Source organism: Salvia splendens, chromosome 5 (assembly GCF_004379255.2).
Source record: "Salvia splendens isolate huo1 chromosome 5, SspV2, whole genome shotgun sequence".
In the NCBI taxonomy this organism is placed as follows: Eukaryota; Viridiplantae; Streptophyta; class Magnoliopsida; order Lamiales; family Lamiaceae; genus Salvia; species Salvia splendens.
Window position 1 is genome coordinate 3,906,992 of NC_056036.1, and position 19,308 is coordinate 3,926,299.

General features: G+C 36.2%; 1 protein-coding gene and 2 long non-coding RNA genes across 3 annotated transcripts; 2 read left to right on the forward strand and 1 right to left on the reverse strand.

The window, feature by feature from the left end:
- Positions 1-4,045: 4,045 nt before the first annotated feature.
- LOC121803113 (ethylene-responsive transcription factor 1B-like) lies at positions 4,046-4,688 on the reverse strand. The gene has a single exon (XM_042202816.1). The coding sequence runs from the start codon at positions 4,574-4,576 to the stop codon at positions 4,046-4,048; it is 531 nt and encodes a 176-aa protein (XP_042058750.1). The 5' UTR covers positions 4,577-4,688.
- A 9,176-nt stretch (positions 4,689-13,864) lies between these two features.
- On the forward strand, positions 13,865-14,519 carry LOC121804559. Its single transcript, XR_006051174.1, has 3 exons — positions 13,865-13,992; positions 14,072-14,128; positions 14,439-14,519. It is a non-coding gene; the product is annotated as an uncharacterized LOC121804559 (long non-coding RNA).
- A 3,715-nt stretch (positions 14,520-18,234) lies between these two features.
- Positions 18,235-18,695, forward strand: LOC121804419. The gene is made up of 3 exons (XR_006051139.1): positions 18,235-18,258; positions 18,408-18,518; positions 18,611-18,695. It is a non-coding gene; the product is annotated as an uncharacterized LOC121804419 (long non-coding RNA).
- Positions 18,696-19,308: the final 613 nt, after the last annotated feature.

Consider the following 19,308-nt stretch of genomic DNA (forward strand, 5'->3'; position numbering starts at 1 on the left):
GAAGAAATGGCGGTGCTGATTGGAAGTCAATTCAGAATACTAGGGCTCAATGACGTTAAATTTTGAAGTCAATTTTAAGTTTTAACTAATTCTAATTAATAAAATCTAAAATCAGTAAACAGTAGTGACGTCGTATGCCCGCCGCTAAAGTGAAAAAAAAAATTCTAACATATATATATGCTGACCGAATATTTCTATCAGTACTTAGGCCATCCATAACGCGGTTCCTATACCGTTCCTATACCGTTCCTTGAACCACTATTTGAGGGCCCCACTGTACTTTTTTACTCCATTCCTTAACTAAGGAACGGAACCTGCAATCTTCCGTTCCTTAACCGTTTCTTAACCGTTCATTAAATTACTATTCATTCAATTTCTTTTTTTTTTATTTCCAACCCAATTCAATTTAAATAAACACACTTTAATAAAAAACAAACACACTTTATTAAAAAACACACAACATTAAAAAAAATTCAACTTAAACTTAAAAAAATTTAAAAAATCACACAATTAAAATCCTAAAAAAATAAAAAACACAAAATAAAAAACACACAATCAAACGTGGGAAAATAAAAAAACTACTCCGCCGGCGAATCATCCTCCGGAGGCGGTCGAGGTTTAGGGGGAGGAGGAAGACCAAGTAGTCCTGCCATATGCACAATTCCGTTCCACCAGGCCGTGAATTGGGCATACGAGAAGCGGGAAGTGTCCACCATTGTGGCGGTTATGTACGCCACCATAAGTGTGTCCAAGCCTCCACGCGAGCCCGATCCCGAGGCCGACTGGCTTGATTCGCCTCGGCCCTTCCTCGCTCTAGCCGCCTTCGCCGCCTTCGTCAATTGCGGCCGACGGCTGGATCCCCCGTATTCGTCGGGCGTTGGATCCCCTGTACCCCCAAACACCTGCGGTTCACCCTCGCTGGCCTCACTGGTGTCACCAGACGAGTAGTTGTCGCTCGCCGTGTGCTTCGTGCGCTTTGAGGTTGAGCCCGAGCTCGAGCGGACACCGCCGGCCCACCTTTCCTCGTCCTTGACGAGCTGCCAAATATCAACATATTTGAACTGTAGACCGGTGTCCTGGTAGAAGACGCGCAAAGCCGCCCTCAGAATGTCGGCGCCCGAAGCTCCGCTTTGGTAGTTCGCCGCTTCGGCCGAGTATATGCCGCAAAAATTTTTGACCTGTACGTCGACTCGGCCAAAGTGAGCACAGAGCATTGTATATTTGCGCTTCCGGGCCCCTTTCGGCTTAGTCTGGTGGTAGACATCACGGACCTTTTCCCAGAAGCACTTGGCGGCTTGTTGGTTCCCGACGATGGGATCGTACGAGACGGTGAGCCAGGCGGTGTACACCGCCTTAGTTTCTTCGTTGTTGTTCGGATGCCGGCCCAGATCCTCCAGTTCCTCCTCCTCCTCGGGTGCCTCAGACGCAGCCCTAGAGCTTCCACCGCCTCGGCCTCCTCCCTCGGTGGGTTCAACGGGGATATCCTCCCGAATCTGGGACAAACCCTGAGAAAGCCGCGAGCCGGGTGGTTGAGCGTAGGCATCCACATCGAAAGTGGGTGGTTGGTACGCACCCGACGTCGCCGACCCCTGGGTGCCCGACGTCGACGACCCGGAACCACCAAGTGTGTTGTACATGGTCTCCCAATCGCCGAACGCGCTGAGATCCCACCCACCGGAGCCGCCACCGCCGTAATTCCCGTCGCCGGACATTTTGTGAAGGAGATTGAAATAAAAAATTGGAGAGGAATTGATGTTGATTTAGGAAGAGTAGATGTGTAGTTGTGTGTGAAATGTAATAAATTAGGTGTATTTATAGAATAAGAAAATAAAAATAAAAATAAAAAAAATTAAAAAAAAAGTTTAAAAAACGGTAATATTACCGTTAAAAAAAATTAAAAAATCATTTTAAAAAAAAAATTAATTATTGCGTCATCTTCTGACGTGTCCCACTCGCGGGCCGGCGAGTGGGAAGCACGCACGAAGCGGGGAGCGCCACGTCGCCCCAGCACGTGGCGGCACAAGCCGTGCCGCGTTACGTGCCGTCGGCACCCGGCACGGAATGGGAACGGAATTGGAGCGGAATGGTGCGCCGCAACGCGTTCCGCGGCGAAACCGTTCCGGCGGAACGGCACGCGGAACGCCGGCGGCACGCGTTGCGGGTGCTCTTATAAACCTGAAAAAATTATTAATCTCACAGAAAATAAAAAATTTATACTTCCTCCGTCCGTCATTAGGAGTCTCATTTGAGTTCGCCACGAGTTTTAAGAAATGTAAGAAAAAGTGGATGAGAAAAGATAGTGGAATATGAGGCCCATTTTTATATATTAGTTTTATAATAGAATGTGAGTCGATTGAGTTAGTGGAAAGTGAGGTGCACCTACCATTTATAGTAAAAGTGGATCGAGACTCTAATGGCGGACGGAGGGAGTACATGATTAATTCACGGAATATGTCTGCCACTAATTTATAAAATTAAAAATAAATAAAAATAATTTTGTGACGAAAAATGGCGTCACTATCGTTAAAATAAAATTGTAATATTTTCAAAAAGTCATACTTTCACTAATTCCACCAAAAATAAAAGACAGATATTTCTCTGTCACTAATTCCGTCATTAAACCGCTCTTTTTTTGTAGTGTTAAATATTTTGGGTAGTTTTATAATTTAATTTTTTGAATGGTTTGTAACTGTATAGGGAAAGTCTGAATTCCTTAAGAGTGGAACTCTAGTTGGTGGTTTGAGTCAATTTAGTAACAAGTTAGATGTCGCACTAATCTTAATTACGTAATAAAAGGTGTAATATATATATAAATGTATAAAAGGATTACATTGTATATAAATCACCTTAAAATAAAACAAAAAAACAATAATTTTAGACTTTTAAGTTTCAATCTCTATCCGAATCACAAATTAAAACCCGCCCCAATAAAAACCAATGATGTAAAAAAAATATAAGGCGATTAAACAATTGAACTATATTTTGAAATCATATTTTCTAGCCTAGCCTAGTTGTCGGAGTATCATTTTGTTTTTGTATTCGAATCCTTTATGCCTCTGCATTTTTCTATATATACATATTATCTCCCCCTTAAAAATCAAAACCAATATGGATTTTCAGAAAATATATAGTAGAAGATAAAACTCATCTCTAAATTAAATGGTCGAAAACTTGGAAGTTTCAATTTGAATGATTAATGTGCACATGTGCATGTGCTATTTTGATTTGAAGAAAAAATTTCATCATTTCAACTTAATCACAATTGGTTTGGTGGAGAGAGGATGGAACGCATGCTTGAGAATTGAAAGAAGGAGTCAACAAAAGGGCTGTCACTGTCTGTCGGCATGAATAGTCAACTGGTTATGACGGGTCGGTTATATAACTAACCGGTTGGTTCTTTTATTGGTTCGGCTAGGCTGAAATTTTAGTTGCTTAACTCACATTTTGATCATTTACCGAATAACAAAGTTCTAATTAATACTCCCTGAAAATTTGTCACTTATTTCCATTTTCGTCCGTCCCTAAAAATTTATCGTCTTTCACTTTTACCATTTTTGGTATTGAACCTCATATTCCACTAACTCATTCTCACTCACATTTTATTATAAAATTAATACTATATAAAAATAGGACTCACATGCCACTAACTTTTTCAACTTACTTTCTATTACATTTCTTAAAACTCGCGTCGAGTTAAATGGTGACAACTTTATTTAAAATGCGATTATGAGCCCCTATAAAACTATCGAAATAGTGTTTCTTCTTTACTAAACAACATTTTCATCCCATGCAAAAAAACACTCGAGTCTTCCACAAAATGCACTATATATACTTATAACATCAAAATTCCATCCAAATTCATAAAAAATGGAAGAAAATAAACCTCCTAACAAAAGCTCAAGAAAAAAGCATTTGTTGGTAACATCAAAAAAAAGGTGACCCCTTATCCCTATTACATTATACATATGGACAAAATATTTAGGAAAATTATAAAAAAGTAATCCATTTGTTGGCTAGTGAAATTCACCAAGAAAACTAGTAATAATTAAGAAGTAGCTTCTACACTTGAACTACTACTCATCATCAAAAGCTCTTCCAAATAATCAGCTCCCAAATCCTCAAACACCACCACATTCTCCCTCTTCTTCCGCCGCCGCATCGAGTGCTTCCTCTTCAACGCCATCACCGGCGAGCTTTCTTCTTCCACGCCCCACCGCATCTCCCGCAGCGACTCCCTCACTCTCTCCACCGGGAAGTTGAGCACCGCCGCCTGCCCCCGCATCGCGAACGCCGCCTGATCATACGCCATCGCCGCTGCCTCCGCCGTCTCAAACGTCCCCAACCACACCCTCGCCCCATTCCGCGTCGAGTCCCTTATCTCCGCCGCGAACTTCCCCCACGGCCGCCGCCTCACGCCGCGATACGCCGCGGCCGCCTTCGACGAGCGCCGCCACCCCTCCTCCACGACGTCGTATAGGAGCATCTCAGCGGAATCGTTCTCATTGAAGGGGAGAGATGACTCCGGCGAAGACAAATCAATGCTCAATGGTTGGGAATTAAATACTTCCTCCTTCATTTTCTATTTTTGTACTTCAAATTTGTGTTTGTGTGTCTAATGTCTTGGGTTCTTTATATATGTGTGGATATTGGAATGTTCAGAAGTGTAAAACATTTTACTTTGCGGAAAATGGGAATATATTATTATTGTTAAAAAATATAGGAGTGTGACATCGGTTAAGGGAGGATGTTTTTGATTTATTGGAACTGTAGTAGGCATTTAAATAATTTTAGGAGGAGCAAGAGGGATATATCACACGTGAGTCAAAGCAATTGCCACGCAGCCAAATCAGACAAATAGTAGTATATTAGTATGAATGGTGTAAAAAATGATTGGGATAATAATGTGCATTTATTTTTAAATTTATGATTTTTGCATTATTCCTAAGATCAAATTATATTTGGTCTTCGTCAACACAATTGTAGAAGTAAGCATAAATTTGCAAACAAAGTTAATTAATTTATGGGATATTATTTATACATTGGCATATTTGGACAAGCAAATGAAATATATTTACCCACAATTATTAATGCGTGAAATCATGAAATGTATGTATGGGTACGTTCCCTGTCACAACTAGTCCCTTGTTTTATCTTTTTTCAATCAAGAAAATCAAATACCGTTAAACAAGGAGTAGTAGCCTAGTACTCCTAGTAATATCTTCTTTTTTTATAATTAATTGTTTTTTCAAATGCTTACGTCGTCATCATTTTTCTGATTCTTCTTTCCGTCTAACCTTCTTTGCCATTGTCAGATTTTTATTATAATGCCATATCAAATTATAAATATTACTACTACTGTATTTAATATTGGATATAAGTGTTAGTAGTGCATTTGGTCCTGTGGTCCATGTGATCACTTTATATTAGTTCTAGAGTTTGAAGAGTAAAATATGTCAATATGTTTGTTGGATTATGTAAATATTCACTGAATTAGCTTATTTGCATTACACAATGTTAAAGATGATCACCTATTTTGACTGGGCATGAACAGATCACAAACAATACTACTATTAATTATGTGAATTTAATTCACATTTCCTAAATAAGATACATATACTATTTTTACACGTAAATAAGGAGTATTATAGAATTGGCTTCACTTATTTTTATCAATCCATCTTATCTGTTAAGGGTATTAGTCTCTATTAGATGAAGAAAGGTTGAAAAGCCAGCTTTGTGGCGTGAGATATGGGCAGAGATTACAGATAACTATAACCAAATAATATTTCTTAATTTTTCTATTCATTAATTCATTATAAAAAATTTGACACTTGTTTATAATACTAGCATATTTATGATATGCGGGACTATAAATAATTATTAAAAAGTTTATACATATTTATTATATGGGGAGACTATAAAGAGATATCCTATGCTATAGAAAATAAAATTCAAATCCTAATAATCAATGATATAAATAAGATTAAACATATCTACTTTGTACAAGACTAAATACTGTGAAATCCATATCGCTATCACTAAAAATAGATCTAAAATGAGTAAATTGTATCAAAACTTGGCATTCGTGACATAGAATGTGACGCACTATATACTGCAGTCTGCATGTGATAGTCGTATAGTTTGTGTTGTACAAAAAAAATCCAACTTTCATTCATACTCGAACATAACACAGAAAAAATAAAAGAAGAATTAATTCAAACGAATCCAAAAATTTAGTGAAAAAGAAGAGTTAAATCATCATCAATCACGTCATAAATTTGATAACAGTAATATGATTGTGCTGCGTCCAATCCTAAATCGACGCAGTTCGATTAAATTAATTATATGAGCTTATCAGGTTTATTGTCAAAATGTTTTTATCTTTGTTTTAAAGAGAGTGTATTGAAAGAATTTATGCTCAATATATATTCCGGATCATGTAATAAATAGTTAATAGCTAAGTGATTAATTAGATGCTTAATAAAATGTTTTCTAATAGAGATAACGAAATCGGTAAAAAAATATATCATGGCTATTTTGAAACTCCACCATAGAAGACAATAAGTGGACGTCATATTTTAAGTCTTTGACATATTTGAGAATAAATCCTTTTGTTATCACAATCGAAAATTCCTTCCTCCTTCGTCGAGCTAGCTTGAGTGTTTGTATAAATCAACAACTAGAAACCTCTTTCTTTTATCAAATCAAGAGATGGATCCCTTGAAAGGGGACAATACTGTCACTTTTCTCATGTCATGTTAAGCCTTCACCCTTTAGTGATGATGTCAATCTGCACCATCGATGAGCCTTCATAATTCCTCGATCAAGTTTCTGATTAGGAGGTAAATACAAAAATGACTTTTAAAACACATAATTTATTCGTGTAAGACATCTAAAATTTAGTTTAAAGGTGTTATATAGTAGTATGATAAGCGCGTCACAGTTGGTAAGACGCTTCTAATCAATATGTCAAGGGTTCGAGTAAATATTATTTCTAGTAGACATGTCGTCAGTTCCAGAATTGTTAGCTACAGATCAGAAAATGCATTCGCCTCTGTTTTTGGGTTTGAACAGTCACTTGTTTAAATTTTTTTAATTTATAATAATCTCAAATTTCTTGGATTTTCATGTATTTGCATAATTGGAGGAAAATAAGAGGTCATATTAATAGAAAAATAAAAAAAATCTCAATATTCATTTAAAAAGAAAATTTAAAGGTATTTTTTTTTAAAAAGTATTTTTCCATAAAAACGAATGAACGATGCATACATATATACTCCCTCCCGTCCCAGATAATTTGTCTCATTTTCCCATTTCGGTCCGTCCCACATAATTTGTCTCATTTCACTTTTTTCCATTTTTGGTAGTAGATCTCATATTCCACTAACTCATTCATACTCACATTTTATTATAAAACTAATATAAAAGTAGAACCCTCATTCCACTAACTTTTTCAACTCACTTTTCATTGAATTTCTTAAAATCCGTGTCCGGTAAAAGTGAGACGAATTATGACGGAAGGAGTAAAGTGTAAGTTTAGTTGGTGATATCTGAACTAACTCAGCCGCAATTCAATTAGGGACTTTTAATTGAAACATTCCTCAACATTGATAGACATCTTGTATCTCGAAGTTCATTTTTTTTCTTTTCATTTTTATTTATCCATACGTAATAGTACTAAGAGCATCCGCAACGCGTGCCGTTGCGGTGCCTTATTTCGTTCCGGAGGAACGGAACCGCGGCGGCACGCGTTGCAGCCGCCCGTGTCGTCGCCATTCCGTGCCGGTGCCGTGCCGGGTGCCGTTCCCGCGAGACGCGGCACGACACGTTCCGCCACGCGCCGAGGCGACGTGGCGGCCTCCCATTCGACGCGTGACGCCCACTCGCTGCCCCGCGAGTGGGCGTCGTCACGGTGACGCAATAATTCGATTTTTTTAAAAAAAATCGAATTTAATAAAAAAAATATTTTTATTTATAAAAATTGTTTTTTATATTTAAAAACAATTTTTTACAAATAAATGAATACTAGAAATTCGTATTAGCCCATATATATTTGATGGGCTTGCGAATTTATGAAACTCATTCTTGGTTGTCTCTCTTTTATAGAGACATCCTTGAATGTTTTTTGTTCCACTTTCAATGTGGGACAAACTCATCTTGGTTGTCTCTATTTTATAGAGACATCCTTGAATATTTTATGTTCCACTTTCGATGTGGGACAAACTCATTCTTGATTATCTCTATTTTATAGAGACATCCTTGAATGTTTTATGTTCCACTTTCGATGTGGGAAAAAAACTCATTCTTGGTTGTCTCTCTTTTATAGAGACATCCTTGAATGTTTCATGTTCCACTTTCGATGTGGGACAAACTCATTCTTGATTATCTCTATTTTATAGAGACATCCTTGAATGTTTTATGTTCCACTTTCGATGTGGGAAAAAAACTCATTCTTGGTTGTCTCTCTTTTATAGAGACATCCTTGAATGTTTCATGTTCCACTTTCGATGTGGGACAAACTCATTCTTGATTATCTCTATTTTATAGAGACATCCTTGAATGTTTTATGTTCCACTTTCGATGTGGGAAAAAAACTCATTCTTGGTTGTCTCTCTTTTATAGAGACATCCTTGAATGTTTCATGTTCCACTTTCGATGTGGGACAAACTCATTCTTGGTTATCTCTATTTTATAGAGACATCATTGAATGTTTTATGTTCCACTTTCGATGTGGAAAAAACTCATTTTTGGTTGTCTCTCTTTTATAGAGACATCCTTGAATGTTTCATGTTCCACTTTCGATGTGGGACAAACTCATTCTTGGTTATCTCTATTTTATAGAGACATCATTGAATGTTTTATGTTCCACTTTCGATGTGGAAAAAACTCATTTTTGGTTGTCTCTCTTTTATAGAGACATCCTTGAATGTTTCATGTTCCACTTTCGATGTGGGACAAACTCATTCTTGGTTATCTCTATTTTATAGAGACATCCTTGAATGTTTTTTGTTTCACTTTCGATGTGGGACAAACTCATCTTGGTTGTCTCTATTTTATAGAGACATCCTTGAATGTTTCATGTTCCACTTTCGATGTGGGACAAACTCATTCTTGGTTATCTCTATTTTATAGAGACAACCTTGAATGTTTTATGTTCCACTTTCGATGTGGGACAAACTCATTCTTGGTTGTCTCTATTTTATAGAGACATCCTTGAATGTTTTATGTTCCACTTTCGATGTGGGACAAACTTATTCTTGGTTGTCTCTATAAAATTGTATTTTAAATTATGTCAATTTTTATTTTTTTAGGATTTTAATTATGTCTTTTTCTATTTTTTTGAATTTTAAGTTGTAATGTTATTTTAATTTGATTAAAGTGTGTTTGTTTTAATTGAATTGAGTTGGAAATAAAAATAAAAAATGAAATTGAATGAATAGTAATTTAAAGAACGGTTAAGGAACGGTTAAGGAACGGAGGGTTGCAGGTTCCGTTCCTTAGTTAAGGAATGGAGTAAAAAAGTACAGTGGGGCCCGCAAATAGTAGTTTAAGGAACGGTTTAGGAACGGTATAGGAACAGCGTTGTGGATGGCCTAATATCTAATAAATTCTGCCGCATTCTCCAAGCTGATTTTAGAATTTTGAATGCCTAGACTTATAGAGCAGAAATATTAGAAAAGTACACCCTACTTCGTTGATAAAAAAAAACATGTACACCATACAACTACTTTATACCTATCAACATATCTACATTTCTGTATTATAATAGTTATAAACAATATACATACAGTCACCGACATACATAGTAAACTTACTAAACATGTCCAAATTAATCAATAAACAATTTCCCAAGTTAGTTACATTATTAGTATATAACATAATATTAATATATCACATATCAATTTTGCATTTAATTGAAGTAAATAATTAAAATAAACCATTTTTAATACAATCCTTAAATATTTTAGGAGGTTTATAATTGTATAGGTATAGTTTGAATTCCTTAGGGTGGAACTGTAGTTGGTCTTGTGAGTCAATTAAGTAACGACAAGTTAGATGTCACGCTAATCTTAATTACGTAATAAAAGATGGAGTATAATATGTAAATGTATAATTAAAAGGATCACATATGTTATAATTATAACTTGGGTTAGTTGGTGCGTTGCTACCTACCACTTTCTATAATTAGGAAGATGATGATCCGTCAACATTGTTGTTTATATTTTCTCGTATTACCACATTTGCTCTCAATTTCTTTTCATCAACATGTAAACCTTTTTAATTCCTAGACTTCAACTCGATAAGTAACTGATTATTTTTCTATAATTGCATGAATTAAGAATTAATCAACTCTCATCCTTAATCAAGTTCATGAATCTAGCTAGTTTCTTAGATAGCTCTAGCTAGCTAGTTAGGCACAACTCTCTATCTCTCTCTCTCAAATAAAAATAAATAAAATAAAAATGATGTTTCGTGGAAACCTCCTATGATCTATTACGCACGCTTCTCGAACAACACAAAATTGTTTAATTTATTTAAGTGCAGCCACAAAATTACAAAATGTAAATAGATAGGTGAATATATAAATTTAAGGATTTAACTGTCACTATCAAATATGGGTAAATCAATCAAAGTGATAAATTAGGTCATCATCGAAGTATCTACAGATACAGAGTACTTAGTCGATTTTTTTTAAAAAAAATCTCTACGTTTCTTTCTTTATTTCTTTCCATGGTCCTAGTTATAAATCATTAATTTATCTCCTTTCCTCTTTCTTGGAAAATGTGTATTAATTGCGACATTCCAAACACTTACTAGTTAGTTCACACTTGGTTTAAAACCGGATGTTATAGATATGAATTTTGGGAAACAGAAGATTTCGTCCAGTTATATGCGAGTTAACACTTTCGTAAATTTTAAAGTTATAATTTGTTGTTTGAAGTCCAAAGTTAATAATTAGATCAATCTAGTACAATGTATTTACAAGAATATGTCTATTCGACGTAGGTGTCCGATAATTATGTAACTTATGACTTATTGCGATTCTTACAGTTAACACTATTATACGATTAAAGACTTGGGATTAAAATCAGTATATTCCGCAACATCTTCCAATTTTTTATTCGTATGGAGTAACATACAAAAGAATATTATTACTCCATAATTTTCGAATTTATTTTGCGACTAGTTTCCATTTGGTGAAAGCAACTGACAACATCGTCACCCAAAACCTATAGAAATACGTCTAAACAAGGCGGAAATGGACGTATATTGGACCGGCTGAACAAACGATTGACGAGAAAAAAAAATTATTTATGGACTATTGCAAATGACATTTTGGTCCGTAAAATTGATGTCTCACTTTCCATTTTAGTTTATCCGAGTAATAAGTAGATCTCACGTTCCATTAACTCACTTCATTCACTAACTTTTCTAACCCACTATTATGAAGTACACATTTTAAAAATTTGTGCCCACATAAAATATGACTCCAATAGTGGAACGGAGGGGTAAACATATTAACAAAAACTAAATCATTACTCCCTCCGTCTCACAAGAATATGCACTCTTTCCTTTTTAGTTCGTCCCACAAGAATATGCTCTTTCTAATTTTGGAAAAGTTTTTTCTCTCTAATAAGGTGGACTCATTCTCCACTAACAATATTTTAATTATTTTTTTTCTCTACCTCTCTTTCACTTTATAAATTTTAAATTAAAACTTGTGATGAACTCAAAGTGCATATTCTTTGGGGGCGGAGGTAGTATTATTTGTGCAATTAAATAATTATCTGCAGCACTCCATATTTGTTTCTTAGTGGACTGAAAGGGTTGGATTCACTAATAGTTTTGGACAAAATATCTGGCCCGGACCATATTTTATAAGGCCCGTTATCCGTTGTCATTCAATCACGGGCTGAACTACCACTCGACATTTAGTAGTAATTTTATTTCCTTTATACAAAATGGAAAAATAATACTAGTAGTAATTAATAAGTTAGGTATATATAAGCAGATAAGGTATTTTGATTTTATTGTTTGTAAAAATTTATGTGCAAATAATCTAATCAAAATGTAGTAATAGAAATATTGCTATGTGGATAAGTAATTCACCAAAATAAACATTTTAATATTGAATGGCCAATATTCTTTAATCATATCTATATATATAGCGCTTACAAAGTGGGGGATGCCTAATGATGCTCATCATTTTCAGATTAGTAAAGATGTTTAATTTATTTAAGTGAGCTTAGTGGTGAATAATACTTTGCCCCCTAAAGCTGTGTTGTAAACAGTAACACTAATTATTCCCCTATAAATAATCTCTATTAACCGACACCTATTGAAAAACTATGGATTCCCAATTCTTACAAAACAAAAGGCTCTAGTTTTTACGTTCAACTATTTATTTAATTTTCTCTATGCCTTCCACTTTTATTTGACTGATTTCAAGTAAATTCTAATGAAAAGGAAATTTCTGAAAAATTGTACCAACTCCTATTGACATTATGTCATCATTTCAAATAGCTAGGCGGTAGTTCAATCATTATTATAACTTTATTTGATTTTTCAACTCTCTAGTGAAATTTTCAACTCAATAGTGAGTGATCAATAGTTTTCAATACTGAATCGGGCTGACTTCAATTAACTGTTTCACTATTAGAGCATCTCCAATAGAGATAGGTCAGTCATAGCCTAGCCACAAACTTTACCGCCAACATCATTAGCACTAAAAACTCCTCCTGCCACATCATCAGGACAAGCAACTGGACAAGCAATAGGCCAACCATAGCCTAGCCACAATAAACAAAATTATAAAAAACAAATAATTAACAATCACACAAAATACGGAATTAAATTTACGACACAGATACGGGAAAATTCAATAATAATATTAAAATTTTTAAAAGTACATTAATTAAAAAAATACATTAATTAAAAAAATTACATTAATTTTTTAAAAAAACTCCTCCTCCACAAATCGGCTCGCATACTCACGAGAATTGAGTGAAGAAAACTCTTCTCCTCTGGGTTAGTTGCCGCCTTCCAGTCAGCTAAGATCTTGTACATCTGAGCCCGCATTTGTTGACGCGTGAAGAAGGCGAGCTCGGCTGTCGATATGCCAACAGGGGGGATGCCGATTGGACCTCCTGGACTCATGGCGAGCCCGTTGCGCCCGCCTTTGACCAACCGGGCGAGTGCGGCGAGTAAACGCGGGAGGGGACGGGAACTCCTGAACATCCTCGGGGAGGTCGTGGGAACCGCCGCTGCCGCCGCCTTTGTAATCAGCGGTATAGTTCAGTCGCTGCTTCTTCGGCCAGCCAACATCGACACCTGCCCGAAACTTCTCGGAGTCCATCAGCACCTCATAGCAGTTCCAGTAGGTGAACTCCTTATAAAGCCCGCCGCTGAAAATGACGTGCAAATCGCATATATATATATATATATATAGGGTATTCATCTATCAAAATACGTCCTTAAGTAAAAAAATACAGACCAAATCTGGAGCGTAGGATCTGACTATGGGCGGCCACGATTTATTCTTGACAACCATTTTGTTATGTCATAATAAGACTGAACAGAGGCATAAAAGGGTAAAATGGAAACAAAAAAAATATGAACAGACGTTCCGGTTTTTCTTCGCGTAAATCAAGGGATCATAACTCCACACGCCATTAACCTTAATGTTCGGTTCCCGCCTATTCACTTCGTCTCTCCCCCCACCATATATCTACCTCCCCCAAAAACCGTAATCACCTAAATCAAACATTACCTCTGTAAATTCTGAAGCGGCACAACAATTAGGAACTTCAACCAGTCTTTGTTCAATCGAAGAAGCGTCAGATAGTTCACCTAAATCGACCATCCACAATCAGCGCTCGAGCCCAGACAATCTATCCCGATTCCTCCAAGCAACGACCAGGAAAATCCAACAATCAACGACGGCAATGGTGAATACTCGGGCATCTGGATCTGCAACGACTGACGGAAAAGGTTAGATGTTTGTAGTATACCATTGCCTACACCGCTTTCAAATACTTCATACCTAAAACGGCTTTTATTGTTCAACCAGTGTATCAGAGGAGGAACACTAAAACCAAGCCACCGCGGATCCCCAAAGCTCAAACCAGTAAATTGCTTTCCCCTTCTAGTTTATTTAATGATGTAATACCATATCAATTTCGGAAGCAGCGTATGTAATTGTGATATTTTTAATAAACAAAAGGACATTCTGCATCCACACCAACCACAGAAGCAAGCGAGTTTATGCATGACATAATTAACTATTATTATGCCTAATTTGTTTCATTCTTGTACCGATGCACTCTTAAAAAGGCAAAATAAAGAGATACAGAACAGAAAAATAATTGCTTGGCTACCAGGCATATTTATGTGAATTTTTAAATGTTGAGTTAAAAGCTAATGTGATTATGTTTCAGGGGTTGTACCACAAAACAAAACAACACCGCAATCCAACAAAGGGAAGGAGGCTGATGCAAAAACTCCAATTCCTGTTAACGGTCTGTGATCTTCCCAACTGGTACTTAGTTGTGATGTTTGGGATGATATATGTAAACGCATTTGGTTGTGTTAAACCCCTACGGCTTAAGATGGAACAACTCATTATTAACTATCTCTGCTATTTAGAACCATGTGATTGTTTGTAGGAAAAAAAGGTGTGACATGGGTGGCATCTGTGTGTGTATAAAAGTATCATTGACTTTAATGTTTGTAAATAATATCTAAAGAGTAAACAAAACACTGAGACGGGATAAAAAAAGTACACGGCTGAACATATCTCTGAACAAAACATTGATGGATACTATGTGTTTATAAGAATGTCATTGTATTTAGTGTTTGCAGAATATTTCTGTACAAGTAGCACTAATCATGATTATACTTTCAGATACAAGGCCTACACCCAAAAGCGTTGCAGTAGTGAAAAAACCTACTGGAGACAAAGCTGAACCTGTTTCTCAATCTGGAAAAGGTGAGTATAATAAAAAACTTAAGACCACATTGCTGTATTTGAAATGATTTGAGTAATAATTTTTTGATTTGTTATGATGCTTATGTCTCAATTTCAAAATCAAAAATCGCTTTCTAAGTTTGGTATGATTAGTGAATACAATTGAACTAATTTGATCATATTTCTGTTAATATAACACAATGTGTAGCTGTAGGAAGGACTGGACTGTCCTTAAACAAAGCTAATGAACTGATTATACGAAAAAGAGCCCGGGCCCAGGAAAACCTAAAAAGAATGAATCTGGAAACGACTGGAAATGTGAATGCAGATACATCCCATGCCCAAGACAATGATGCGGTTAAGAATACACCTGAGAAGACGAAAGGTATGCCACTACTATACCCCAGCTAATATAAACAAATATGAATAATATATTTTGATTTGGTATTATTGTTACAGGATCTAAGCGCATGAAAGAATCGGTTTTGCAAATAAACGATCCAGAAGCAGACAAACAAGCTGAAATACAGCATGCTGAAGAACCAAGCAAGGTCCCTGGATCAAAGAAGGTTGCTAAAGATAAGGTGAACAAAGGGAAGGATAAAGTGGGGGAGGGGGTAGAAAAGGGAGAGACAGATGAGGAAAATGTAAGGCACGAAGCTTTGAAGCTGAAAACCAGTCCAAGGAAAATAATCGAGTTGTTTCAATCGCTAAACAAAGAACAGCTGCATGAAGTGATTGACATGGGTTTTTGGTGAGTTACAACATTTTGGAATAGCAGAGGTCCCTGGAAAATTGGCGTATGACCTGGTGAAAGGATTCAACTATGTAGACTGCACTATACAGTTGGAAAACCAACGTCTGTCAATATACCAAGAAGATGTGTATGTTACTTTAGGGCTGCCTATCGGGGGAACCTTGATCAACCGCGTAAGCAGACAAAAGAAGAAACCATTCTTTGATGAGGTGGCTCGACGGGTTGGGAAGCATGTCGAGCGTGTTCTACCAGAAGACCTGATTAAGGAGGCATTAAAGTATAAAACTGGCGGCGAGTGGTTTTGGAAGGTTTTCCTTCTAATAGTTGACACAGTACTCATTAATCCTTGTGGTGATGGTAAGTGTAGGACACATATAGACCATTTGTTCAGAGATATTTCGGTGGTGAAAGAGTACAACTGGTGTGCATATGTGCTGGAGACACTAGCTGTTGCAGTAAAGAGCTGGAGGTCTACAAAAAATACACCTTTCACAGGACCCATATCATTCTTGGTGGTAAGCGATGTATCAACCCTTATTGAAGCATTATGATAATATGACCAATATAATAGACATACGTGACTTACATATTAGATTTCATATGTTTCATCATTGTCAATTACTATTAATCTGTTACACATCTATATCAGGCCTTTTATGTGGATCGTGTTTTCCACCAAAAAATGTTGGTTTCGCGCGTTTTCCCAACAGTTTTTGGGTGGACAAGCGAGAAGCTAAGGCTAAGAGAGAAGATGGAGCTTGAATCATCACATACTATCGGGAGGGGAAGCTTAGTAGAAAGAGGTGCCCCTGACAAGCTGCCTCGTCCTTCGAGCATAATTGTTTTTGAAGAGACAGAGACAACGGAAAAGGACCAGTGGGAAGTTGCAATCGAGGGGTTTGCAACAGCAAGTGAAGATGCTGCGAGGGGCCTTCATAATTTGATGTTAAGTATGACTGATCTGAAAAACATGATCCAGAATTTTGAATCTATGAAGATTGCAGGTTCAACTGCATGCAATATGATTGGGGTCATTCCTGAGACGGCGGTGGATGAGAAAAAAACGTTGACATCTCTTGAGGCAGCGTTGGCGAAGGACAAACTCAATTCACCCGAACTTGTAGAAGCTGTGAAGAACATGTTCAAAGTCACAACACAGCTTACCAAGCTTGCTGAGGATGGGCCACCCTTCGACATCCATCCTTCATTTGAACAAAAGAATGTAAGTTAAAAGCTAACTCAAACCCGAAACTTATTTTGGATGGTGAACCATTTTGGTCTGTACTATATATTTGAACAATTTAGTGCACAAGACCAACCTGATTTGTACTGCTGAAATGACACTGTGAACCCCAGGACCATCTTATTTGTTACAATGTGTAACCTTTTTTATCCATGAGCCAATTATTTGATATATATGTTATTATGACTTCGGTTGGCGCATACTATGACCCAACAATGGCGATTTAAATATTTATAGTATCAGCGTAGCATGACTTCGGTTGGCGCGTATCATGACTTCGGTTGGCGCATGTCATGATCCAAGAATGGCGATTTAAATATTTATAGTATACGCGTAAGACGAATTAAATGCTTATTATAAGTAAACTATATTATAATCGTATGACGAAATAAATGATTATCACGGCTCAACTTGTATATATGTTATTATGACCTATATTAGCGCATATTTTGACCCTGACGTGATCATTCAACTATTAATCTTAAAAGCATATGACATATTAAAAGCTTACTATGACCAAAATGTACTATATGTTATTATACCGTCGATTAGCATATAGTTGGTATGTATTTAATGGTTAGATTATGTATATTAAAAGCTTATTACTAAGTAAATGTTTGTTCTGACCAAACGTAGTTATATGTTATTATGAGTTTGGTTGTAGCACTATTATGACCCAACAGGAATCAATCAAATATTCTTATTATAAACGTAAGACGAATTAAATGCTTATTATTACCAAACTCATCTATATGTTATTATGACTTCGATTAGTGCATTTTTTTTAACCTGAAGTGTACAGTTAATTGTTTATATTGTAAGACTTGTTAAATGCTTATTATGATCATACTGCAATCAATATGTTATTATAACGTTGTTTAGTGTATATTATGACCCTGAATTGTTCATTAAAATATGTAAATATGATCAGCCTACGCTTTAAACGTATGACCCAAATGCATGATATGCAGGCATATTATAAGCATATGTACTCATGACCTACATATTCAATTAATATGGCCCAAACCAGGTAAAATACCTTAGGTGTAATTGTACGAGAAATCTTCGACCGTGCTAATACTTGGCAGCCATGATCATGCCTGAATAGAACTGTAAAACAAGTTATCTATTATTTAGCTGGTTTTTTCCATTATATAAACAATACGATTCGACAACCATAGTGAATTGCAGGGTGAACTCGCAAGAAGACGCGGTGTTAAACAAATTGAAATTACAAACGTACATGTAATTCAAAATTGTGATGTTACACCACAGAATGGAGTAAACAAGGTAATTCTATTGTACTAAAAATATAGCTTTATTGGTTACTGCTATAAATATGTTTCTAAACTGACTCTGCCATATAATATGAAACCAATGGCGATTTCTGTACATCATTGACATACATACACATTCAGTAATATTAATATTTAATGTAGGCTGTGGCGGAGATTAGTAGCTTCACGGCTGTAGGAATGATTCAGAGCTCGAATACAGAAAAATCATTTATAAGTGTTGGATCTGAAGAAGCACGTTTGTGTGCATCAAAGGTAAATGTCAAAATTTAAACTGAATTTAGAACACTATGTGTACTGCAAAGCTTGTTGAGTTCCTATATACGTATTGGCATTTTTTTATCCAGAGTGATAAACAGGAACGCAACAACATGATTGGAACATCATTTAACGGTATTAGCGTTGCATCAAATCAGAAGGGTAAAGAACAGGTACAAACTATATGGATACATATTCTTGTATGGACCCATTATTAACCATATATCAGGCATAACAACATCATCCACATATTATTACACTGCCTAATACGCACTAATATATAAGCAGGAAGGAACTATCAATGTTGAAGAGATTGTAAAATCAGCAATGGCTGACTACATGGATGGCGGTGGTGATGACGCTGCTGATGAATTTTATTCGGAGGCTTCAGCAACGAAAACGACACCAAGTTTGAATAATCAGCTTAGAATCAATGATGATACTAATGTATGTGGATTTCCATACTAATTATGACATCTATTCATATTTATTATGACATCTTATGAACGATTTTGTTAAAATCAACATGTAGGGTGAGGAAATCGATGTGGAGGCCATAGTAAAATCTGCAGTGGAAGCGTACATGGAATGTGATGAGGCAGATGCGGATTTTGTCACACCTTTCACAAAAAAATCAGAACCAAAATTGGGCGAAGCTTTGGTCATCACTGCAAACAAACAAGTAAGCTTTGTTGTAATTAGAAATGTAGACGTATGTGGTAGGTCGTGTACTTCTTAATCCAACCAAACAAATTATATCTACATCATGTACCACTGATCAATACCT